At 35.5% G+C, this 27,874-nt stretch overlaps 1 protein-coding gene across 1 annotated transcript in view; it reads left to right on the plus strand.

Annotated features, from left to right (window-relative positions):
- LOC128986646 (roundabout homolog 2-like) overlaps positions 1-27,874 on the plus strand; it is a 291,390-nt gene that overhangs the window by 251,425 nt on the left and 12,091 nt on the right. The window contains exons 4-8 of the mRNA XM_054407117.1: positions 21,404-21,557; positions 25,173-25,303; positions 25,906-26,172; positions 26,474-26,598; positions 27,218-27,370. Coding sequence (XP_054263092.1) covers positions 21,404-21,557; positions 25,173-25,303; positions 25,906-26,172; positions 26,474-26,598; positions 27,218-27,370 — 830 coding nt within the window. The remainder of the gene's footprint in view (positions 1-21,403; positions 21,558-25,172; positions 25,304-25,905; positions 26,173-26,473; positions 26,599-27,217; positions 27,371-27,874) is intronic.

The raw sequence follows: 27,874 nt of genomic DNA on the forward strand, positions 1-27,874 counted from the left end.
TAAATTACTCAATATAATTTAAATTAAATATTTTATTAAGACTCAGACAGATTAATCAGACTCAGTCCCTTGACAATCCAAGTATTAGTATTTGTTGAATGTTTCTGTAACTAGTTCACTCTTAAAACCGAAACTCTGCCTCCTGTTGGTATTTAGGCTCATCTTTTATTTACTCTGTCCTCACGTAAATGCGCTCTAAAACCAAGTTATTTACTCTTTTGGTTCTTTGGAAATTTCCATTTAGATTCTATTACCATAGTTTGGATAAAATGTGGATTTCCAATAGTAATTGTTTTAATTAAAGTTGAATTTTCATATTTACTCCTTGGATTTATGTAAAATTTCAGAGGCTTTACATGGATTAAGATAAATGCCCGAGTTTAGCTTTCTTTAATAAAACATTAGATAGTCAATGTTTAAATAATATCCCAACCCCGTTTTTCATTTAATATTTAACTAATTTATTTCATTGTATGAATGCTAACACTATAAACTGCTAAATTGTCATTTTAGAGAACTCTTACTTAACCATCTCAACATTTCCTCAACGAGTTTGCCAACAGGTACTTCAATAATTCTTGTTCTAAATTTTTTATCCTCACTAATATTTCACATCACACTATGTTCCCAGAGTGTTTACAAACCTCACCATTTCCAAAACATAAACCTAACCGTCCCACTTACACCTGAAAGGCTGAAATCCCCCTTTTGGCACTTCCCCAAACAAAACTATGGTAAAACCCAGTAACATTGTAGGTGAACCATAAACCAACATTTTGACCGTTGCAGAGTTGATTGAAAGTGTTGGCTTTCTCCAGGAAGGGACGTAGTGTCGCCCGTAGCGTCGCTACAATTAAAGACAAGACGTATCGTACACGAACGGTCCAATTATTTTAATTGCGCACCATTAACCAATTGTTGTTGTCAGACTGTTACGAACCTGGGGACATGCCTTGTTGCGTCACTACATTCAGTATTACACTAGCTACTCTGCTTTGATCGATTCATTAACTGAGTATACTTGAAAGATTTGTAATTTATTATAGGTCAAACTGTATTAAGTATACATCGTTGCACTTACTCCATCCATTGTTTTTGCCCTGGCGTAAAAGGGTAATTGAATAATACCTATTAGGCTTTTAGGAAATATTATCATACTATTACTTTGAGTACCTGTTATATTAATGATGTTGAAATTTTTTTTATTGTTGAATTTTAACAAATTAATTTATAATAATTTATTGTTTAGGAATATTTTTAGAAAATTATTTTTGTTAGTTTCTACGCCAATTTTTGCATCTTCTACGGAACAATCCCCAACTCTTTTAGAATGTTAGAAAGAATACCAAACACCTATTTTTGTATGACTATTACCATTGACTATTATAGTCAACTAGCAGAGTACCCGTCCTTCGTACGGGGTTGGCATATAAGTATCAAATGCTTATAGCAGTTATGAGTGAGGACATGGTTTAAGAAATTTCGGTTCTTTTTGAAGTTCGTTCGCTACGCTCACTCACCTTTAGGTTGGAGCTCGTTCGCTGCGCTCACTTTCCTTCAGGTTAGCTCGTTCGCTACGCTCACTTGCCTTCAGGTTAGCTCGTTCGCTACGCTCACTCGCCTCCAGGTTGAAGTTCGTTCGCTACGCTCACTCACCTTTTGCTGTTGTCATAAATGTAAAAGAAATAATAGTGCTAGTGCTGCACCCTGTTGGTAATCCTTGTAACTTTAATGCTATTCAACATCACAGAACAGAACCAACTTGTTTAATTGAAACAGCTGTTAAGATTTAATAATTTCATTTCTCATAAGGTTAACATGGGAAACTCCAGAGCCACTGGGGCGGAGCCCGAAAGGATTTTTGGGATAAAAATATGCCTATATGTTAATCGGGAATGTGAGCTATCATCATGCCAAATTTCAGCCCGTTCCGACCAGTAGTTTTCGCGTTTACTTTTCCCATACACACACACAGACACCACCTCTTTTTTATAATAGTATAGATAGATGGTCTTACTGGAATTGAACAGAACATTGTCTCAACGAAACGAGGTTAGCAAATACTCATTGCACAACATAGTTCCTAATGCACACAACATAATTTTCATACATTTAAAAAAAGGTGATCAGTTTTGTCCCTTTTCAAACTAAATTGAACCCCAGTCCATTTTTAGTATGGAAACCTAGTTGGTTTAGTGTTTAGGACGCATAGATTGTTGTCCTGCAGGTTAGGGCTATAATCTTGTCCATCTTCAATTACAATTTTATGTGTGAAACTTATAACTCATAAAGTAGGTAATTTGAAACTCCCAAACCGTGGACTTGTCTATCTGGAAAACAAAATCGAAAATGATAAATGTCTCAGATAAACTCCCTTCACAAAAAACATATATTTTCAAGTAGTTATCATTATCACCATTTACATTACCTATCTTACAAACGGTCCAGCTTGATCCTAGTTTACTTGAAAACTTCACTAAACCTCACTTAAGAATCCAATTAAAAGGGCTGGTATTTTTCACTACTACTGTGCTATACGCCTAGGCAGATTCCATGATAGATCGCCATCGCCTGAGATCGGAGATGGTATATTTCCAAGAGATCGCGTGTGTTGGTACACTGTACCACCTACAGCAGCCATTACCAACGTGGTGAAGGTACAATACTTCGCCTCCACATGGGCTACCTCGGTGCCGACTGCCGACACTCCTACACTCCTACACAGCTACACACACTGCTGGAATGCAAATCACTCATCATATCTCGTAAAAGCGACTGTATGATCCCTCCTACGCCGGACGATTCATCAGTTTACCGATAGGCTACGTTTATTTTTACTACCAACTGTCGAAGCCGTAAAGTGTTGGTGTACTTAAGAGACCTCTTTTGGTGGAGGCCGAGGTTACCTTGCTTTATCAAGTGGTCCTTTGCAGTAGCACACTGTTACTCGTATTAATTTCGGACTTTTGTAGTACTGTAGATCATCAGGGGGGACAAAAACATACATCAAGTTTTAACATAAACTATTTAGCTAGTGATACAGAGGCTACTTACTATACCATAACATTTAATTAAGAGATTTTGAGTGAATATAGAACTTGTAGTAATCCGTTTTGGAAGTTAATTTTTGAAAAAAAAAATGTACTAGCCTACTATATATTTTGTATTTACGTTCCCTAGTATGGTAGACTATTGACTTGGTTCTAGAAAAAAATTTATAGTTTTGAGCTTTACATATTGGTTAATAATACTTCAACTCTATCATTCTTGAGCAGTTTAGTACGCAAAATAATTTAATGAAACCCATCTTTATTGTTTAAAAGAATTTCGAAATTTTCTTGGTTGAGGAAAGAACCTGAGAAGTTTTTATTCTTTATTCCCATATATGCAGTATGGCACTAATCAAAATTACGATGCTATTACTATTTATTAAATATACGACTTTCCAAGTAAAGTGCTCAAAGTGTAATCATTACCGAAGACCACTCCCATCCCAGTCGTGCCAGACAGCTACCGTGCCACAGCCGGCCACATAAACTGTTATGACTCCAGGTATTAACAATCAGAAGTCGGTGGCACAGCATGGGGCAAATTATCTGGGTGAAAAAACATCATCGGCGACCCCCTGGTGGGCACAACACGCGCACGCACAACCGCGCGCACACTCGCGGCAACTTAACAAACTGCCAGCCGTCAACTTTGGAATGTGTCTGTAACCATACGTAGGCTAACACGTACACACCATTTGGGGATAAATCAATCAAAAATGTTACTTAGATACTACATAGTATGAACACTTTGAATAGATGTGTTTAACTGACTTGATTCCATTGTTCCTAAACAAATTAAAGGTACCGAGGTTATTGACAATTTTAAGGTTCTTAGTGCATCGGACTAGCATTTATATTTATTGTTTTACCTAACTTTTTGCTTGTATCCGTGATAATATTGGATCCGACAGAGGGGGGGGGTATTAGAGAGATAGGCAAGAAGGGTTAAGAAAGAGTTTTGATAGCAGAATTAAACTAGATACTGTATAACCTTCATACTGATTGCCGTACAGATCGTTCAGATCTAACAGATGAAGGAGATGACCACTACACCTTCTTGCGTTAGCTACTTACAAGGGACAAAACATTTATACAATCGATTTGTCAACAAAACTATTAAAACATATGAATTTAATGTTTAATTTAATTAATTTATGCCAGTTGGTTAGTCAGCCGTAATCATTTATCAAAAGTATGATGATGTGAAGGTGGTCCTCTGTACTTCAAGACCAACTTAAAAGATTCAGCACAATAGAAAACGGTTATTAGAAGACAAAAGTAAACTTAAACCTAAAAAAGGAAATTCACTCAAGTTTAAATAAGTACTATGTACTATGTAGAAGAACTTTTACTTAAATAATACTTAGATAAATAGGGCGATTCTCTCAGACGTTGAAGGGAGTTCCCTTCAACAATAACCTCAAGACTATTGATCACTTACGAATTGGCACTTGCATAAATCGTAAATTCATAAGGGATCGTCTAAAAGTTATTGTTAATGGGAACTCCCTTCATTGCCTTAGAGAATCATCCTCTTTTTCATAGGCAAATGGGCCTACAGATTGAGATAGTTTGGATCCACCAGGTCTAACATACACAAGAGCCATTGTTGTTAAGCAGGACTTTAACCGAGTCTCCAGATTTAGGAGCAACCCAATCTCCCTAATACAGGTACTGTACCAGAAATCGATGAAAATCCAAATAAACATTTCACCGAAACTTAAAACTACAGTGAGTGACAAAGAGTGACTTGAAGATTCTCTCCACCACAAGCTTTTTCATTTCCACTGACATTTTCTAAGCCTCGTTACAATTACGAGTGTCGCCACCCACCGCTGCTGTTGAAACTCCTCAATAACGACTCTGATAACTACTTCGCGAAGCGGTAAATCTTGCTCGGAACCCGTTAATAATATGCGGAGCGGTTTATCTGGAAACGATAAATTTGTTTGACATCCCCGCCTGCAGACAGAGCGATAAGAGTCACTTCTTTTGGTGCAATGTCTTTAGGCTGAGGCAGGGAACTGCATATTTTAAGATAAATAGATTGATCCGTCCAGTGATGCCAAGCTTTCTTTCTGGGGTTTACAGGTTTCTCTGAAGACGCGAGAAATTGTGACTATTTGATACGGCGAGATCTAGATTTTCTGTAATAATCTTGTTTTACAAAGATGTCAGAAAATTATGTTAAATTTTCATCATAAAATACACAGTTCAGGGATTATCACTAAACAATTGTAATACAGAAAATGATACTATTCCTAAATGTCTACTTCTTCGTCCGAAAAAACGCTAAACAATACGTGATGGATCGCAAACAGTACATTATCAATGCAGATAAAATTGTTCCTTTTATAATATTTTTCTATGAAAACCAATCAATGAAATCGTTCTCAAAGCATATTCTTAATGTGATATGTGAATAAGTGTTATCCTTAAGTCCAAGCCATGTCCATGTTCATGCAATCAATTCAATTTCAGCAAAAATATCATTTTTCTGTAAATGAGTCCCAAAAATTGACTGAATCTTAAGAACCGTACAAAAAACACTTGCTGTTCACATCTTAACTTGGTCATCTAAATTTAGGCTCTCCCACATTAAAAAAATAAAATAAATCTCAAGGTAAAGGAGGCACTACAAAATAATTACCCAAAACAACTAACCAAGTACCACATAACATAAACTGCACTTAAACCAGTAATTAGATCGCCCAAGACGTTTCCAGACCAGTAGATTGTACAATGTAACAGCTTCATTAAGCTGCGACAGCAATAAGTCGAGGAGTGTTTCCGCAGACACTTCTAATGCTTGTTTTTCACCTCGGCCTACGAAAGTCTGCAGCTTAGAAATATTAACTGCCAGAACACTGGTGATTCACCAGCAGACGCCCACAGAGACGACCCCTCGCAGCGCAAACGCCCTTCTAGCAGATATACTGGGCACTCATTGTTTGAATGAACTCATACACGAAGAGTTGTGTAAATGATCTGGAAGCATATCAAATAAATATTTAGCATTATGGTAGGTTTCTTAGCTACACAGACATTGGTCAGCATATTGTGAAGATTTGTATAAATGTAAATCTCTAAAACACAAAATAAACATTTAGCAGATGTATTGGTTTCTCGGTTTATGTTAATGTTTTGAGTATCCATAATATTGATCAGAATTTTGAAAAATGCTGTATAAAACCTGGGAAGAAACTGTAAAGTGTTTTAAATGTCACAATAAATTTTGTGTTTTTCACTCAACCACCTTCAAGAATTGTTGTAGATTGCATTCTAACAAATAACTATACTTTCCAAAATTATTTAAAACTTCTCTTCTATGAGACAATATTTTCATCGGTTTATTTAAATGCTCAGAGAACACATACATTGGACTTGGAATAAACCCCCCCCCCCCCATAACCCCCCCCCCCCGTTCCCATCGTCCGATCATGCTGGTTCGCGAACTCGTTCGAATAAATGTAGGTTTACATGTTTGTACCGAATTTCATCAAAATCGGATCATTTTTGCTCGGGTTGTGGTGCTAACGGACACACACATATATATAGAATTTGAACGGATGGTGTTTTTGGTCTCTAGGGACCTCAAAACGAAAAAGTAAATCGGTACCGGATCCAGGTCTTACTATGAGTACTACGATAATGGCTTATCCTTATATGGGAAATTCGCTAAAGCCAATAGAGAAAATACAACTTCAATTGTGCACCATAGTTAGTATCTTTGAGAAGCTCATTCAACTACTTTTACTTTGAGTAACAGCTAGCCTATATCTATTTGAGATGTCTACTGTAGTACCGAATAATAAAGTAGAAAGTATAATAATAATCTAAAGTAAGGTTACTCTACCTTCATAAAATAAAGTTCACTGGCTATACTCTAACTCGCTGTTTCCTCAGCAACCAATAAAACCAATCATTATGAACTCAAAGCTGTACAAACGTCCCGAAGCGTACATGTTTCTGCAAAGAAAGTTTAAAAGTATATCCACATCAAACAAGATGTCAACAACAGGCGAGATAAGAAGCAACTCAACTTCTGTGACTGACTTACCGAGATGTTATCACATAATGTCTGAGTTAACAAATACCAACTTGTTAGCGTTACCTGCGATTTTAACTTTTAAAGCTACATTATTATGAGTTTACTTGTTATCTCACGTTGCAAGTTTGTTGTGGCTTTTAACGTTATTTTCAAGTTCTGGAGTTTTGTGCGGAGTAACATAAAGTAACGTGTTTCTCGTAGTTTTTAAAATAACTAACAAGTGCGGGTTAGATTCCCCGGATTACCCACGTATTTACTTATACGAAACGAATGTCAAAAGAGAAGTTGTTATCGATTATTTTGAGTAGCGAATTTCATTCAAATATGATAAACTCTCAGATTTGTTATAATCCTAGCTTCGTACTCGTAGATTGTTTAAAATATATATTTTTTTAGTTTATATTTTGCTGTCTTCAGTTGTAATTTGTTATTGCATTATTGATAATATAGGTCTTCGAGGTGATATAGGTATGGAATTTATGCTTAAAACACTGTTCAAATGTGTTCCATCGCTCATCAACATTGAAAAATTAAACATAGACAGCACTACAATCACACATACAATCGACATTAAATCGTCTTCTCAACAATGCACAATACCATATGCGTATACAACCCAATAGCATTGATAACATTTTAACAATCTCTCGTCACACAATAGGACGATATGCGCTAGCCAGCAGCCAAGGAATGACTCTAGCACGTTTTAGCACGTTTTGCACATCACAGACTAGGCTTGAAGGATTTTGGCCTAATAGTATAGCCAAACCCAAAGCCATTGGTTGGTGGGATTTTAACCTGTGACCTCAGTGACCGAAGCCCTGCGATCTACCACTATCCAACTAGCACCCCAGATCAAGACTAACACAAAATAATGCTTACGGGTTACGTGTTTGAATTTTACGCAAAACCTGTAATGTAAACCTCATTATTCTGGAGACTAAGGTACACGCCTAGGTCTGTATTAACTACCAACACAGGAACGGCTGTGGGTGGAGTCTACTTTTGTTCTTAGCTGCAAATCTCGACCAGTCGCTGTGGGTTGTCACAGTCTACTTGTCAAGCTATTCCAACTTGGCCAACTCCGAACTCAGTCAGATCCGAGTATAATTGACGCTTGGGCAGCCGTAAACCGATTTTAACGAGGCCGTTCAAGATCACGACCGAATAAGTGTTTCCTTTATTACTCCGGTTCGTTTGGAGGTACGAATGGAGGTCCTTTTGTTTACTAAATTGATATAAAATATAATTTAGTTTTTTGACAAGTCAATATTCTATTGTTCATGCCTAAAGGTATCTGGTATTGGATAGCTTGACGAGTCACAAAAACTTGGTACATAATCGTGTTTCTTGATCGGACTCTCAAACCTTGTCTTGAAGACAAACTCTCCTACTTAGTCAGTCTATTTGCTTTGTCTAATAGACGAATACACTTGCACAGTTTAGAAATATCTCCTCGATTCCATTTGATCCTTACTGCAGTTACATACAGTATTTTCTTTCCAGCATTTCAAAACCTGTTGAAACGTTCCACTGTCATGAACCAGATACTATAAATCATTGGTATATTAATGATAAAAATATTCCATAATCCACATTCGTAACTATCGAACTTTCTTGAAGTCAGGCGTGCGCCTGTAGAGACATTCACTGTATCCTTCGACGACATATCGTACGACCCTCTGTTTGTGGCTGTTGGTATTTGAATCGTTCTACGAATCACCTATCAAGATCAGGCAACGCGAGATTGCACAGCTTTAAATGCTTTTTCCAAATATATTTTTCTGATCAAAGATACAACCATAGACAGCTCCATTTTCACACTTATCACCGTTACAACTCCCCACGGTAGTGTTAAACACGTGCACATGTCAGCGCGGTGGCGCGGTGGCTACCAGATCTGGATGTCAAGTCCGACTTCTGACTGCTGTCTTGTCGCTTCTGCGAGGCAGCCTCGTTTGTATCTATCACTACTGTCTCTATCAGGTCGGCAGATCGCGCCAAATAAATGACACGATATTCCGCTTCATTTCTCTAATTTCTCGTCCGGTCACATCTCTACTGTCACAGTGATATGCGTAAGAAGCCGCTGACGATCGTGTACTTCTGTGTATAGTTTCCCTCCAGTTTTTCGCTTTTATAGTGATTCAAACTACAAGGCCCAGAATTATAATAGAAATCCATTATATCATCTGAACATTTTTAAGAGGTTGGTTGAATCTTCATTTCAATGTGTCAAAGCTGTTGTCATATCCTAATCTGAAGAGGACCAAGTCCTAGAACAGCCCCCAATGAAGTCATTGCCCGTGGAAACTTAAGAAACTGTAATATATTGGACACATTATTGTCAAGCTTTCTTCCAAATTTGGCCAGAATTTCCTTTAATATAATATCTTAAACGATTATTTTTCTCAAAATAATGCGTAAACTGAATCCCAGTTTTTTTAGATTATAATTTACAATTTTAATTTTTGATTCCTCGAGGAGAATAATAATATCTCATCATTAATTAAATTGTTAGGGAAACCCTTTTCACTTTTTTCAGCACTGTAGCTTTTGAAATTTTTGAATTGGCAAAATATGTACTGTACGTACGATATGTAAGATGTGAATAATGTTTTTAAAGCAAGGTTTTTTGGCCAAATTTAGTTAATTTTGTTCTTTTAATTATACCTCTGTTGATAACTAAATTTGTATTGTATGAGGTCAACAGTTCATTCACTAACCACTTCCCCCTTAAAAACTAATATTTAATCTTTATGTGGCAAAATTCACCCTAATCACCCCAGCCTGCACAGTATGAACTCTTTCACGTTTTTCTCCTATGCACACTATATTTCTGTCTATCCAACAATATCCATCCCGAACTATTGCCTCTACTCTGTACCCAGCACTGGTTATCAGATTCAAGGTCCGGTAGTCCGGGATCTTATCGCCAACTTATTGAATTATGCCAGATTCTATCTACCCTTCTATTGTTCGCCCGCTATTTATATATTCACACTTTTTATCTACGGCTGTAATTGTGGCGGGACTTTCTTTACTGTTGGCGGGAACGGGTCGTTGTACCCGGTTGGCCTGTTTTGATCAATCAGATGGTAGGATTTAAGTGTGTTAGATTGGCTACGGATACAACCTTGTCTATAAAGCCAAAGGGTTAAAGTAAGATCAATACTTTCGAAAGCATCCTTTGGAATTCCTCAAAAAGTATAGGGCATAATCACCACTGATTTAGTGGAGAACAGAGCTTAACCCTGATGATTCGGGTTCGAATCCTTCTAATGACTAATTGCCTAAATAGCTGTGTAAAAACAATACCGTTTTCGAGATCTTTGCGCAGGCAAGCAAGCACACATACAAGTAAAAATTGTTCATTTAAGAGTATAGGATATAGAATTATCACCTAACCACTATGAAATTTAATTATCGAATCGGGGAAAAATTACTTGTCTTGAGACAACTTTAGCCACGTTGACAAGTTCTGTTCTCCATTAACATTATCTCCTCTGATCTCAAAATAAATCAGGGATTACCATGGGTGAGTAATTTTGTATTTTGGAGGAAGGGATAAGGATTTGGCGCCAACTTTATCTGTTTGGCACCGTTCCATCTTCTAAAACTTGTTTGATTGATGTGATAAACATTTCTAGATCGACTTAAACTTCGGTGTTTTATTCAACCCCACATTTCAGAAATGTTTGTTGTGTTTTTGGTAAATTCCTGTGTTACCATTGAAAGTGGAAGTTGGGTTGGATTGAGGGTTAAATTTTGTCACTATTCTAATCCAAATGTTTAATATTCTCTATTTATAATTTTGTGAGCGTATTTATTTTTAATCACAATTTCGTTCATCCATTATTATGTATCGTGAAATGTCAAAATATTTTCTACGTAGAATTGCACCTACTGAGGATGGGCTTTCGAGTTTGCTATCGATATTTTATACAGTATATTTGCTAACTTTTAACCATGCAATTAAATCACCTACCTTAAAAAAATAAAATTATGAGGTATTTGACGTTTCCAACTTAATCTGATAATCTAGCGCCAAAAGAAGGGACGAAAAAAATTTTTCGCTTGTATACGGCACAAACGTGCCCAATAAGCTGCAGAAAAACAAGTCTCACCATCTCGAAGCATCAGATATGGCGGCGAATACAAAGAGGTAAAAACGTGGCGGTTGGCAATTTGTAGTGTCACCTGAAAACACGTGTTTGTCTGCTTCTTCATAACACCAAACAGGGAATGCTAAAACATTCGCTGATGAACATGTGTTGTGTTTTGATGATTGGTCGCTCGAACGTGCTCGGCTTACTGTGATCTCGGTGGATGCAAAATGAATATCTTAGTGGTCATAAATCAAATTAAATATAGCATATCAATGTAAACTTTGACTATAGAAGTAGATGTACTACGTCCAATTTAAAGGTTTTAAATCAAAATAAACATACGCTAGTTGAGTTGAGCCATCTACGATTGCATCTAATGTCAATCATTGTTTTATGACGATTATTTTTTATTATTATTCTTTATTTTAGACGCCCCAATTGTATTAGCCTTTCTGTTATGTAGCACTGAGGGGCGTGCTAGCCTAGTAGGAGCTTCGAAATCGGAAGTCCCATGTTCAAATCCCACTAATCACCAATGGATTTTGTCTATGTGATAATGCCGCAACCCTCTAGGACTAGCCTGAATTAATGTGTAAGTTCCAAGCTAGAACCTTTGACTATTCCAATAGTCAATGCTAGAACCTAGCGTCCAAGGATGTGAAGGTGGGACATAAATATAAAACAAAATACTATTGTAGTATAGTATCCAATAGTCAATTATAGTATAAACTACATCCAATAGTTCATCTTCCCCATTTAATATTTATCATGCTTGGACTAAGCATTTAGAATCTTTATTTCTATCATAATTGGTGCGTGCATAAACACTGTAGAATATTGCATTAAACCTACTCACCCAGGCTGGATTCATGAACTGTATATTTTAACGCAATATGAATACATGAAATTTGTATATTAATCTCATATACGGGGCAGTTTGCCAGCCTTACGGGTTTTGTACCCGTGTTTCCAAACCACAGGGTTAGTAGTCAACTTACGACATATGTGCTTTAATACCATTATTATATTATTTTTGTAATCTCAAATCTATCATGTGCATTTGGTGTTAGCAATACTAGAGAACGTCCTACACTCAATTAAAATTAAATAGAAACATTTTTTATTTCACAGTAAATTCACGGAATAAATTTACGACTCAATGGTGAATGAACTACTAAGCTTCAAGTAAAATTTACCCCTGTGTGTGGGAAATATAAACACAGATGTACAAGCGTTCCACCTATAAGGTAAGTGTTGACTACTATACTCCTGAAAACCTATTATCTTACTCTATGAAAAGTCATCAAATGAAAGAGTATTTTTAACTCTGTGAACATCGTTATAGGGTGGTTCAATGAAGAAAATGTGTTGAAAAATATTTACGGAGTTTTGTTCAATGTGCTCTCAGTGTCATTCAGTGTAATGAACATCCATCCTGTTTTAAAGTTATATAAGATTTTTTTCTACGATGTTTGAATTTGCTAGAAGGATGCTTTACATTTACATTTACATTATTGATGATTGCATTCCAAAAACTTTGATAATATTCTAAGGGTTAGGTAGCTGACTAAATCCAGCGGGGGGATTATTTAGTGTGGTTAAGTATGTTTGACTGTATTTCTAACTTTGGTACTTTAATTATTCAGAAATCCTCTTTTTCATTTTCACCAGATACGAGACACGGGCAAATGGGGTTCATAATAAATTTAGAAGCCAAAATTCGACAAAAATCTTCAACAATAGCTTCACATCATCAAATTTTAAACTCGATTTTCCACTCACTTATTCAATCATCCGCGGTGAATCTCACCAGCCAATTTTCAAGATTCCTTTTTTGGCGCGTATAAAACAAAGCTTTCCAATCGGCGCTCACAAACCTGTAAACTGTCGTCTGCTCGTCTCGACTTGACGTTTATCTCTGTCCTAAACAGTTTCGTAACAGTCCCAGCAGGTTGGCTCTTATTGAACGGGAGGATTTAAAAATTAAAATACGTTGACATAAATCTCCTGGAGTGACGTTCGAAGATGGAGCGTTGCGCTACAACCGCATTGTTAACAGTCTGAGTTTCATCGTCGAAACTGTTAATGTTTAATGGGTTTTCGATGATTTTAGTGTCGTCAAATCTACAGTAGCTTAACTGTGACAAGTCCTAGAGTAAGATCCGAATACCACCACGATTGCTCGCCAAATAATAAAGTTTTAACAAGTCGCAGATAGAGGTTATTTAAAACTCCACAATTGTCAGGGTACAAAAGGATCCACTTCTTGTGGGATTTTCAAAATAGGTTACACACAAACCCAGTTTAAACGTAACAGAAAACAAAAACTATTGCAAAAAGGTCAACAACACACTTGCGCATTTCCCCAAGTAGGACTAGAGGTAGGCTCATGGTGGAAGTACTTAGCTATGACGTAGGTCTCATGATTGAAATTTGTAAACTTGTAAAATTACCATATGGTAACTCTAAATTTGCTATAAGCCCTATGAAAAAAACTTGATCAGCCTATAACCTTAGATTTCATCTCCTTCTGTAACAAGTAAAGGCAGCCATGTTATTATATAAATTCATTGGCGTTAGCAACAAATTCAAAATTGCAATAGTTTGGATTTTTAACATGTACTAACCAATCAAAATTAGTAAAGACAGGTCACATTTTCTTCCTATATTTGTTTAGTTCACTGACATTAAACACTGTACACATGAAACGTTAGCATTTGGGCGGTTTTTATAAAACTTAACAAGGCCCATTCCTGGAACCATTATCATGTCAAGCGTGTCCTGTTGTTTGACATTTATATGTTTCTGAATAGGCTTCATAATTGGCATTTGGTCAAGGTATTAAAACCTTTCAAAAGTAATTGATTGTTTTTCCTTGAAAATCTTTGTGGATTTGGATAGTTTTGGTTTTAAATTTAATTATTGTTTAAATTTACATTTGATGAGTTTTTTAAGCTTAATTGCTTTATCATTGTTAGTCGCGTTTATTCTGTGTGCCTAAACAGAAAACTGGTGTATATTCTAAGCTATCTACTTTAGTTATCTATTTTCTACCTTGTTAAATAATTATTCAAGAATCAAAATGTTGTTACGAAACCAAATTTTCAGTTCCGGTAAAGTAATTTAAACGTTGAATAAATAAAGACAACTAGAGACAAAAATAGCCAAACAACAGGGTGAGCAACTTCCTGAAGGTTGAACGATAAAGATAAGAACTGTGCTGGGGGAGCATTGTTTTGTAAACTGCTACAGAACTACGTTAAAATTACTCACTAAAGGTGGATTTACACAAACCTCATTTTATAAAGCAGTTAAAACTGAACACTTATCTTACGTATCTTAAACATTTGACGTTTGATAATGGTACCTAAAAGTACGAGTGGAAGGTTATTCGCTAGTCCTCTGACACGTACTGAGCCTCAAGCTTTAAGCTTTGCGACAGAAAATACACATCAAATTGATCACAGATGTTAATCGTTTATAACATTCGATGTTCCGTATATACTTTAATACTTTAACGTGATATAAAAATATTTATTCATAGGCCTAATTCGAATACCATCTCTGACAAATTAAGTCAAAATTAATACGTCTGTTTTCGTCTGATTATGAATTTACGATTTTTTTAAATTCAAATAAACATTGGCTCCTGAACAGTTAATTTCAAAGATTTGGTGCATACCCTCATTATAAAAGAACATCTACGCCGTCACTAGTTTTGACCATCGATGTATATGGTCCATATCGGTCCATGTATATAAACCACGTATCGATGGTTTTGGCACCACCATGTTCAATTTTATACTGAAAATTATGCACGCAAGGAAACATTTTTTTTGTCCTAGGACGCTAGGCAAGAGCAGGCAATTGTTTTTCACATTACTTCAGGCTAGACTTAGGGGTTGTGGCATTATCACATACATACAATCCATCTGTGATTTGGCGGGATTTAACCACTAGACCAGCTCGCTCTCCCACTCAAGGAAACATAACAGTAGTAATTATTTGATTCGCAGAAAAAATCGTGTAGTCATGACACAGTAACAAATGTAAACGAATAATCAACACGTTAAGCTGCTTGACGAATAATGAATCAGATTCTATCAAAATTGTTTTCTAATCCAGTATTTCGTAATATTTCGGACGATATATTCTACCCTTTCTGGTCCTTGGACCCCCATATTACGACCACAGGCTTTAAAAATCAGCAACTTCTGAAGGGTTTAAAGCCTTCCTCGCCTCTTCCCGTCAAAGAGCTGCGTATAATGGCTTCCAGATAACGACTCCGCGAAACTGTAAATCTCGTGAGCTCGTTAATAATACGCAGAGTGGTTTATCTGTTGTGATAAATCCCTTCGGCAGAAGGAGATAAGTTTGGGGATGAGATGCGAAGGTCCTGGGACGTGAGTGGAGACGCTGATCGAGCAATGATTTGTTTTTCATACGAAGCAACTTTTTTTCAACTAGTTTCTATAACTTTGGTACGAGGTTCAAAGTAAAAGTGAATATAAAAGTGAAAAATGTTGTTCTTTGTAAAAAAAATAGCTGTGCTTATTTTCTGATTCAGTATACATGAGTTTTTTACCTTCAGGGATTGAAATTAGGCCTATATAAACACAGGAGAAATTGTATAAGAAATAGTATAAGAAATGTTGTTCTCTACATTGCAACCATATTAAGAACCTTTTGGTAAGTATTGTTATTCGGCTGTGTTGAGAAAATGTATTTGTAAATGTTGGTTCAATACAATGTTTTATTGAGTTTACTTGCTTACAAATATGTCAACAATATTTTCAAAATCAATAAATAACCTTTGCACTTTACCCTGGTATTAAATTGTAGAGCTACTGGCAGTTATGTTAATTGAAGTACTATAACGGAGAGTTTTATGCATCTAATTTCGAACACCTTATTCATTTCATGTAAGAGAGTAGTTGTAAAAAATAAAAATAAAATAAAGACTGTCCTAGCTCTCAACAAAATGATGGAGCAAAACTTGAAAAGCGAAGTAATAACAAGAGTGCCAAGAATGATAAATGTTTACTATGACAAGGAGTGCGCCATAAAATGAGATTTAATCTTTCTGTTTCTTTCTAGTTTATCTTGCAATTATAAGATTTACAGATTTTTATAAGAAAAAGTGATTCTTTGTAAAACTAAATTATTGATCAGCAAAATTTTGGGAAAGTATTGTAACACTTACTTAAAAAAACACAAGCCCTACAACCTTAGTTTGAATTTGTAAGCAGTTCTCAGAGAGTAAATAATCTATGTTAGGCTATGTTTTTACCTTTTAGCAACAAAGACAACATCTAAAACAAAACTTAATGTTGTAATTTAATTGCAGTTAAGATTTTTAATAATGAGAAATACGCAAACTTTGTCTAATTTATTTACATGTAGGGTACTTTACATGTAGTGAACCTATTTCTTGTCACAATTATATTTAATTATATTTAAATCTATTAAATAAAATAGTTACCTATATTTGTATGTTGGATTGTGGACATTACACTTCAAATTGTTAATCTATCCAACGAAACCTTACCGAAATTTGGCCTTGCAAGGGATTCTAAGGATGTTTTTAACTTATTAAAAACAGTTTGCACTCAAACAGCTAGAAAAATAATCAGAGATCGTCATACCTAACTGCTTCTGGCGTTAAGTGAATAACCGATTTGACAGACTCACTTTTATAATAACTTAAAACCGCTAGTATTTTTCCCCTTGACAGCGAACATGCATTTGCACGTGCATTGTTAAATATTGCATACTGTAAATATCACCGTTATGATGCTGTTAAATAGGCTATTAAGTAAAGAAAAATTTAAGAAAATAAACCTAATATTCCCTATATTTAACCTTTAGTTTCTTGGCAACATATATTGTGGGGGAAATAAGTAATAATTCCCCAAAGTGTATCTATTCTTAGCGAATATTTTATTCAATTTCTCGCTACAACATCCAACCATACAAATACATACAACTCCAGATCCCTCCCCAATCTACTACTTGTCCGAAAACTTCTGACTTTACGGCTTTTAATAAAGGCCAAACATTGCTTCTTAGCATATAAATGAAAAGCGAAAGCGATGACATGTGTCTCAATTTGGCGTCTTGTAAAACTGTTTTGCTGAAAATCGTGGTTGTGTATTCTGGTGGGATGGAAAGTAAATGTATTTCTTTATAACGTACGATACTTTATTCTGAGCTTTCATATGTAAAAGTGTGTAGCTTTTTAACGGTTCAAAACTGAATCCAGCTGTCCTTGATCATTGGGCTTGAATGATCCTGTTTAATGTAACAGCTGATGCTGATGTTAGTCAGTAGCAACAACACAAGGCATCTTACTCCATTCTACACTCATCCTTCACTCTTATTTGGGTTAAAAAATTCACACAGGGAGCGTCCCCTACTCACATGAATATGTTGCTTTAATTTTAAAAAGATGATGTTGCATACTTTGAAACTTATAACATACATGTGTAAGGATCCTGGAAAGAAGCTTCGGTCTATAAAAGTAAAAGTAATTTCAAACATATCTGTAGCGAGTAAATCAATCCCAACTTCGGATTATTTTGTAATATATGATACTCGGTCGAAGCGAAATATTTCGCGTATGTTCACACAGATGTAGGTTAACATGTTCGTTCACAGTTCATTGTTTGGTTTGATCCATATGATAAAAATTGAGCATTGTTAGAGCGTTGTCATGGCAACTTGCTCTCAATTACAAATACAACAATTAGAAATATCGGTGTGTTTGCTCTTTGCTTAAGCTGGGTTTTCCTAGACGCGGAGTCGGCCAGCGGAGAGAGGAACGCGGAGAGCGGAATTGAAATTAACATGGCATTCCTGGCAGCTCCGCTGCTAGGAAAACAGTAACATTAAATTACCTAAGACAAGCTGAGTCCGCTCTCCGCGTTCCTCTCTCCGCTGGCCGACTCCGCGCCTAGGAAAACCCGGCTTTTGGGAAATCAAAATCTTCCAATAAAGACTACGGCATCTAGCGACTTCCCTGGAGTCATATGCACGCAAACATACCAACTTAACTAATCAGTGTCAGTTCGTAATCGTTCATAATCAATTATTAGAACTATTAAAAGTAGTAGAACTATCAATTAATAGAACTATAAAAAATTATGTATACAAGTTTCACTGCTACTTTACACCAAAACGTATTCAACGTACCTTATGATTTTAGAATGTTTTGCATCATCGTTGACACCAAATCATCAGCCACAAACTTGTTATATAACACGAACACGAACAACTAAATGCACTACTCAAACACAAGACTAATTAACATCAACACTTTAACTAAGCTAATCGTAAATTAATAACTAACTACGCACTAGATATACAAGCAGTCGGGAACTAATAGAATTTTCCAGTTCCAACAATGAACAACGAATTAAAGCAGGCAGTGGCTTGCTTACAAATCAGCTGTTAACTGTGACCAACATTAAGATAAAGTAGTTTTTGGTTAACATGCCAGCCAATACAATGTCTTGATCTAAACTACAGTACAATAAATCAAATACAGTGTCTATTTAATAAACTGTATTAATTGGTACGTACTGTTGACTTATGTATTGGGTGACCTAAATATACACCCAGGAAATTTTTATAAGATGTAACCTAGCCTATTTAAATTAATGTAGCATAAAACAGCTGTGACAAACTGTTTATTGTGTTTTTTCACTGTGCAGCTTGTATTATTCTGTGATTTCATTTGATTTCACGTTTCCTCATTAGGTATTTTGCAATTGAATGATAATACATCATTACTAATACCATATAGCTAATTTTATTTATTTGTAAAAATTATGTTAGCCACTAAACAATACAAACAATTATTCTATTCTTGGCTTTTATTAAAGTAAAACGTTGTACAGCTTGATTTAGTAATTAGTACATTTCTACTGTATTTAAAAATAGCCCCGCCGCAGCAAACCTGCAGACAAAGCGAATGTAAATTGGTTTGATTGGATTGTTACAAAACTATTTCCATAGACAAGCCATATTTATTCCCCATTTAAATAACCTTAGTTTTAACAAGTACTTATAGATTTCCTGCTACGAGGAAGGTAAAAAGTGTTTTTTTCGCCAAATTTTAATAGTACCCTATTGTATTAAATAAATAGATTTGCCAAATTTTGTATCAGCATACATGTTATTTGCATTTGGTCATATTTTTATTTGCATACATACCTATTAACCTATAACCTATTACCTTTCAAGTAACGTTCAGTTTTCCATTTTATGACACGAAATAATTTCCCTCCCAAAGATATTTAATTTTTAAGTTGACTACAGGTTGGCAGTCCTGATCTCAAAAAGCCGATCATACTAATCAGCTGTTCAGATCAGCTTTAACGTGATCAGGTGATCGGAGGGAACGGTCATTTGTTTCTATCATGTGAAGCGTCCAACCAGTATAGCTGTTATCAGATTTACGCTTTTGGAAACATCAGCTGTCTTCAACTTCAGATTAATTTTAATCTCGAGAAGAGAATCTGTCATCTAAGTCTCGATTGGAGTGGTACATTTGCATTGGTTAGATTTTTTGTCTTATTTATTTTGTTTTTGTGTCTTTTTTCAGTTCAATCTTGTTGACATGTAGAGTTGAAAACGCGTTACTAATAATGTTTTTATAGAATATTTCCGATTAACAGTGCCATGTTTTATATTCAATATTTTTATTGACAGCGTCTAATTGATTTCGAACGTGCATTACTGGTTAGCTTATGCTACTTTTAACCATTTTAACTGCAACTCCCCACACTGTATTAAATATTTGCTGGTTTAAAATATTTCCATCCTCAAAACTTTTTCTCGTTAGCTTTCAAGTTTTTAATTGAAGCATCATTCCATCTAATTGCAAGTCGAACACTGCTTAGACATATTATTATTTATCGACTCTTACGTGAATGTATGTTTTATTCTTATTCGGGGTAGTTATTTTAAGAACTGTATATTGAGAGAAATACTCGATTTCCACTCCAGCTCTATGTCTGTAATATTACAGTATTAACATGAATAAACATGATTAATTTTTTCTACGGATCAATTCCACAAGGATATATATTATTCATGAAACTCAAATACTTTTTAACTAGTACATAAGCGTTTGAGGTACGTCATCGAACAACAATAGGTCTACACAAGCTCAACCTTGTTTTCTTGTGTAGATACCGCACACTTAACAGTATTCAACATCTCAATATTACTAACCCTCTTACTCTATGGAGATGCACTCCAGTTTGATACTCTGTGTCGTGCCGTCAATACGTCGCGGTGCCCCGGGCTCGCCAGCTGTCTGCCCTCGCCTCTTTAGCATACTGTTTACATCGGTCCATATATGACACGACCATCGCCACTTTTCACCGCCGGCGGCACACGACCGTCAACCCGGTACTAACGAGGCAACCAGTGAAGTTTGGAAAAATATGTCATCAAATTAAAGCTTCTTCGGTAGTAATAATATAAGTCAACAAACTTTGTATGGCATTTGGAAACCGCCAATTAGAGATTCAAACCTCTCAGAACAATATTTTGATAAAACAATATGGAACTCGACAGTTATATTATTCATGTTTATCGGAATAGAATTCAAATAAATTTATTTCATTACTGGAAAGCTCGAATTTAGTAGGTTAAGACTTGACAATTTCGTTGCATCTCCGTAACGACCCTTCGTTTATGCATGATCAGACTGTACATCGAATGCAAATTCACCACACTGTAACCATAAAGTGCAATGACGCATGTATACTTTTCTACGAAAACGATTAACACTCCATATTTTCGTGATAAGGCATCATTTCACCCCAACATCATAATTATATTTATTGCTATTACTCTTGTAATCAGGCCTATTACGTTAGGGATAAAGATTATCCAAATCAACTAGACCAAATATTCTCTGTGATCACAGTACATAGACTTAGATATGCGATACACTTCGTTCTACAAACCTGAGTTCCGTATTTACCCAAATATTGTCTTGCACTATTTTCAATGGACTATTCCACAATCCACAGGATTGTTCTACAAACCACCAAATCGTACTGCAACCTTCTGGACCCCATTATTGTTCTACAAATAATTATTCTTCTGGAAAAATGTACCTCAGACAATTTTTCTTTTCTTTTAACCCTACATCAACCTTGTTCCGTTGTATGTTTCAGTTCTGAGGGACGACTTCCGTGCCGAGCCGTCGGATACTCGGGTGGCTGCTGGGGAGACGGCCCTCCTAGAGTGCGGTCCACCCAAGGGGCAGCCAGAGCCTACCCTCCACTGGCGCAAGGATGGCGAGATCGTCGACATCGAAGGCTCAAGCAGGTAATTGTTGTGGACAAACTGTTAAGTTCAAAACAGAATCCGACTTGTGAAATAATGAAGAGATTGTTTTAATCTCACTTGTTTTAGTTAAGTATTTATATACATGTACGGTAATAAAGGCTAGCCAATAACTTTGGCTTTACGTTTTATTTTTGGATTGTTACATGAATACAAAATCAGTTCTGAATTATGTTATTGACAATCATCATTTTGTAATTAAATACTACTTTCAATCTGCGCACATAACTACATAATATAGGTGTTAATAAAATTAAATGTATTCGCAGTAAACTAATAACCTGATTGGATTTTGTTTGTTCTATATTAAATGTACCATAAAATAATTAAGTAGTCATATAAACCTTGGCAATAATTTACTGCACTAGAAAAAATAATCCTTATAACTTTGATAGCGACATTTAGAAGCAAAATATTAAAAAACGGCGCCTCAATTCTCATGACGCAATATAGATGCGGTACTCATTTTGCATAGCGCAAACGGTACGGCGTTTTAATGGTGGATTTTAGTTTATACTACGATGCAAACGATAAACTAATTTTATCATAGAAAGTAAATTTTCTGTAATACCTGTCACTTTATTGATAAGCTAATCTTTTTACAACATATATTAATTCCCATTAGTGTATAATATAAACATTGATACCAAGAACTGTAGAAGACACAGCAAAGCTTAATTATATCAAGTAAACTGATTAACGACAAGAGGCCTATGATTAATGAAACTGTACAAAAGGAAAGAGGGAAGTTATCATGCCGGGGATTGTAGGGTGGTGGAAGTGGGGGGGTTGAAGAAGACAGATGATAGGGGAGGGTGTTTGTCAGTAGGATTACCTGTAATATGGTGGTGTGTACCTAGCAGGGAGTTAGGAGACTTTACCTAGGATAACTAACAAGGATTGTGTTCAGGAAATATATTATCAGCTGTGTGATGTATAATACTAACTATACAGTATACACGGTGAATTGTAAGTTTAGGTACAATGCATTGACTTTTGACCCTGAAGTAGTATCCCATCTATGTGGTACAGTTGGGACCATTTTTTTTTACTAAAATAGAAGTAAGGACCTGTGAGCTAGTCACAGATTGCACTAGTGCCTAAAGTCCTATTTTCGTCCTTATTCATTATTGACATCTATATCTCACAGTAAGTCGCCCTATCAAATATTGAAATATAGATATGATAATTATGTGTGTAATTTTATAAAACTAGTATTCATATTACTCCATTTAAATTATGTGTTAAGTCAATATGTGATTATGATAATCATTTTTTTAAGTTGGTGGTTTTACATCATATAAATACTTGTAAATTACCTAAAGTTAAAAAAAAAACTGAGTAAGAACAAATCAAAATTTTCAGTTGTAGAGATCAGGCAAAATAAGGCTAAGCTGTCAGGGTGCGCCTCGTTTTTTCTGCCTGTACAACCTATATAGATTGCAATTTATTAGCTATTTACTATGCAATATTTTTAAGCTGGATATCGTTTGAAAGGAAATTGCAAATTGCTAAATAAAAGTAGTGTTCTTTACCTTTTTTTATAAAATCAGCCGTTTTAAATCACAAAGATTAAAATAGCTGCCATCTTGAATTTTAAATTGGACCAAGTTAATTGTTTTCTACCTTTAAAATATGTACCTATGTTTGTAAAGATTAGTTGGAAAATTTGAAAGATCAAAATGTAAAAACACAAAATGTCAATATATGGTTGACAACAAGAAGTTTTTTTTTTTAATTTTGACTATTAGATCATTATCCCGGATTTTGGCTGTTTACTTACTGGACACCCTGTATAGATTAATAAATCCCTAACAAAACGCAACTGAATAGTATTGTTCTTATACCTAAACTGTACGAATTATAAACTACCTATAATTAGAACTACCTCTCCCTAGCTGTAGCTCTATGCTGTATTCTGTGCTAAACAATGAATAGTTAATGTACTACTACCTATCCATCAACTCATCCAACGTAATTATTGATTAATATTGATTAAACATATCTCGAGTGTTTCATCTTGTGTCCCAAGAGATATTTGAGCTTCACATTCTGGTTCTGTTTTCTGAAACATCCGTCTGAGCATTTGTCAACGAGAACTCAACTCGAGTGATTGTTTTGCTCAAACAAATTTGCTGAAATCTAAAACAGCTCTGCTGCAAGTAATATATTCCGAATGCGCCGATGTTTGGATTTATTTTCCAAAGTCTTTTGATTTATCACTCTATTGTGCCGTATAAAACAACCGCTTTCATTTCAGTTTGTAATTTATTATTTCAATAAATCGAGTTGTCAGAACCATCTATTGGACTCTATTCTTCTCCAGCATGTATTGTTTTCTGTATTTTTCCTTGAATTAATAGAACTGCCAATTTATATGAAATGGATTTGTTTTCTATTAAACCGTTCTGACAACACTAGTCAACTTGTCACTTCTACAGAAGGTTTTTTTTTATAGATTATTTATAAACAAATCTTCGAGGTGATAAATAATATATTCAATGGTCGCAGTGATGGATTTGTTAGTAAACTGAATTTTCTAGTCACACAATTTTTAGTCTCTTTGCCAATTAATGTACTTAGTTAATTGAATGTGAGTAAACGAAGCGGCATAATATGTCCTATGATGGTTTACTTTAGCCTTACATATAGTGTCAGATGGATTCTATCTGTAATTCATTTAACCGAAATATTTTAAAACGCTAAACCATGTAGGAAAATATAATTTCTTAAGATGTTTTATAGCTTCTTATTTAATTAATTATAATCTAAAAATCATTATTAGAGGTGAGCAAGCCAAATTTCACAAGGAGCCGTTCTCGAGTTGAGCTTTTGGGCAAAGGTCAACTCTAAAGTGATAGTCTCCAGCAATTGTGGTAACATCGGGATCATCTTCCATGATTGTGGTAAAGTTGTGAAGAATCTCCCGCAATTACGGCAACACCATCATCATCATCCCCCGATTACGTGACAAAATTATAAACAACTCGCGTTATTTCCACAAAAAAAGTAAACATCTTCCACAATAGCTACAGAACCGTAAACATCTCATATAATCGTAACATCTTCCACAGTTGCGTCAGAATCCTGAACATCTTGAACAGTTGCGATGTAATCATTAACATCTCATGCGATCGCAACAAATCGAGAACCTCACCCAATGGTGGAATCATGAACGTCTCGCACGACCACTGGAAATCGTAAAGACCTCCCACAATCTCAAAGGAATTGGGAACATCTCGAGCGGGCGCAACAAAAAAATAAACATCTTGCAAGGTCACACAGATTTGTAATCATCTCCCACATTTGCAACAGAATCATGGACATGCCACGTTATCGCAACAAAATATAGTGATCTTCTTCCGCAATCATTGTGTTGTGTTGAGTAGGTATCATCATGTTTTTTTTTCTTTTTGATTTAGTTTATTGGTGTAGTCTTTGTAGTTGCGTTATGTGATTGTGATAATCTCTCTGGAATAAAGCTCGGTTTGGGTTGGTTTGCTTATCTAACTACTTGCAATCACTTGTTTTTAGGACATCCTCTATCTGCGACCAAACAGCAGATTATTTTAAATAATATTTCTGTAATTGTCGTAGGGTGAGGATCGTGGACGGAGGGAACCTGATGATCTCTGATGTTCGTCAGAGTGACGAGGGCAAATACACTTGTGTCGTGCAGAACCTGGTAGGCTCCAGGGAGAGTGTTGCAGCTAAGCTGACTGTACATGGTAAGAAATCACTTTTGTACTTCATATAATTTATCGTTTGGTTTCTTTTATTTACTTGATAAAATACTTTTCAAGACATAAGACAATCAACAAAATTGGGATACATAAAAAATCTTTGCTTTGAGTTTGTTGATAAAGTGCAACTTGTATCAGCTCCTCAAATAAGTAAGGTAATCTATCTTCTAATCTGTAGCTGAAGCTAGTGCCTACAACATGTCCTTAGACTGTTGTGTGTTGCCTAATTTCATAGATCCTACACTAAGTCAAACTGAGTGTAATTGTTCCATCTGAATTTCAACATATGCTGATTGTCCTGTTATCTCCTAATTAATTTAACCCAATTTTTCCAATAGTTTTAATTGATATTTATGGCCTTTGTTGGCGAATGGTTATAATGCTTACCTTAAAATTACTGTTATGATTCCATGCGGGATTTCTTCTGTACAATTTATGTACCCAATCAACTAAAGATTGCCGTTAGGTACGAATAAGAGTAGGTTTTGAACCGTATGAGTTTGAAACACAAGATAAAATTTAACAATCTTGAAACACAAGATAAAATTTAACAATCTTGAATCCTCAACAATATGATATACTTTCAGTCAAGCCGTTCCTACTATCAGAGCCACAAGATGTGACAGTGCTGCCTAACCAGAAGGTCCAGCTACAATGTCGCATCGGAGGCGATCCTCCGCCCAAGATACTGTGGCGAAGGGACGACGGAGACATGCCAGTGGGACGTGCTCAGATCCTGGACGACAAGAGTCTCAACATTGAGCACGTCTCTTTGGAGGATGAGGGAATCTACATATGTGACGCTGATAACCTCGTAGGCAGCATCTCTATGAGAACGTCCCTAACTGTCCATTGTGAGTCAGAGTTTGTGATTAGTTAGTTGGTTTTGCAGGGGCTTTAACTATCTATGGAACAAGAAATTCCAAGTCTATATTAAAATTGTAGCTAATTTTAGAATAAAATGAAAAAAACTGTTGTTGAATTGAGCCACTTAAAAGAGTGAGTTGAAAAAAATTACTGGTTTCTGTGGAATACGTTAACTTTTTGACCTAACCAAACTGTAAGGGCAAAAACAAATTTATTAAACCAATAGCAATACCGCGAGTACATAAATTTAATTTTCACGCTCTATTATAACATTTTAATTGGTTTTAGCGCCACCAGCATTCAAAAAGAGACCACATGATCAAAAAGTTGGGCTGAATGGAGTGGCCAAGTTCGACTGTGAGGCGGAAGGGAATCCACGACCCAGTGTTTTCTGGACCAAAGAAGGGAGTCAGGTACTTTATGATATGAATTGTTTTAGCTGTAAACAGTATTTATATCATTAGCTCTTACTTTTGGTTTTTAGGTATCCATCTAGTTAAAATTTTAGTTTGTTATTCCAAATGTTTTGGATAAAATAAGCATTTAAAATATTTGAGTGGTCAGGCACAGTGAACATTAGTCACCATTAAAAGTGTGTAGTTTATTTAGTTTATCACTATAGCTTTGAAAATGACCAGTAATAACCCGTCAAATATATCTAAAAAGTATGTGTACATTTGAATCGTTAACTTTAATATTTTGACTATCAATTCATGAAGAGTAAACTCAGTCAGCAAGTGTAACTGAAACATTTTAAAAACTAAAATCCATTTCATTGGACCATTCTTCTAACACGTCTTCTTCAAGAGTTATGTTTCCTTGATATCATAAGAATGATAGTAAAGGTCAGACTGAATAATACTGGTACGGTTTTAATCATAAAAATCTGCTACATATAGCTTGTTCAAGTAACGTGATCGGGGATGGAGCTAAACTGCGGCCAACGAATAAGGTTTATAGTATTCACATGCTTCATCCCCACCCACCTTTATTATTTGAACAAACTATAGTGACGATAACTTTTATTTCCAGGTGCTGATGTTCCCTGGAAACTCCTACGGGAGGATCAATGTCACTCCCCAGGGAACTCTCAGCATCCAGGGAGTCCAGAGGGAAGATTCCGGATACCTAGTGTGTTCAGCTCTAAGTGTTGCTGGCTCGGATACTGCTAGAGCTTTTTTACAGGTTTGTGGTTCATCTGTCTTCCAATGATAAAGTGAGGAATCTTGAAAATTTAAAAGATCTGTTAATGGTTTGTTTGAATAAAGAAAGGTAGTAAAAGAAGGGATCTTCCTACGGCCAACGAATGAGGTTTGTATTCATTTGCCTCAAGTAGGCCTATCCCCAACCACCTTTTTGCTATGACAAAATTATCGAGCTTCTTGTGCAACATCATTCTAACTTCCGTAACCAATTCAGTTAATGTCTATGTATGGTTCTAATCTATTACAACTCTTTCCTTTAAATAACTAAATATTTTAAATGTTAACTTAAAAAATTAAACCTATTATGTTCAGCTCTAAGTGCTGGCTCTTTAAAGTCTGTTCTAAATTCCCTGCCATTTATTGTGATTGGTGTTCTCATTATTTTTGGATTGTTTTACCTTGTGTCAATGATCAATCTTAAGAAATTCAAAACTTATTTCAACAAGTAAGTTTGGCAGGTAGCCCCATGGGTGACCATCAGTAT

Source organism: Macrosteles quadrilineatus, unplaced genomic scaffold, assembly GCF_028750875.1.
Source record: "Macrosteles quadrilineatus isolate MER2022 unplaced genomic scaffold, UCM_ALF_1.0 Scaffold_2__2_contigs__length_208266976, whole genome shotgun sequence".
In the NCBI taxonomy this organism is placed as follows: Eukaryota; Metazoa; Arthropoda; class Insecta; order Hemiptera; family Cicadellidae; genus Macrosteles; species Macrosteles quadrilineatus.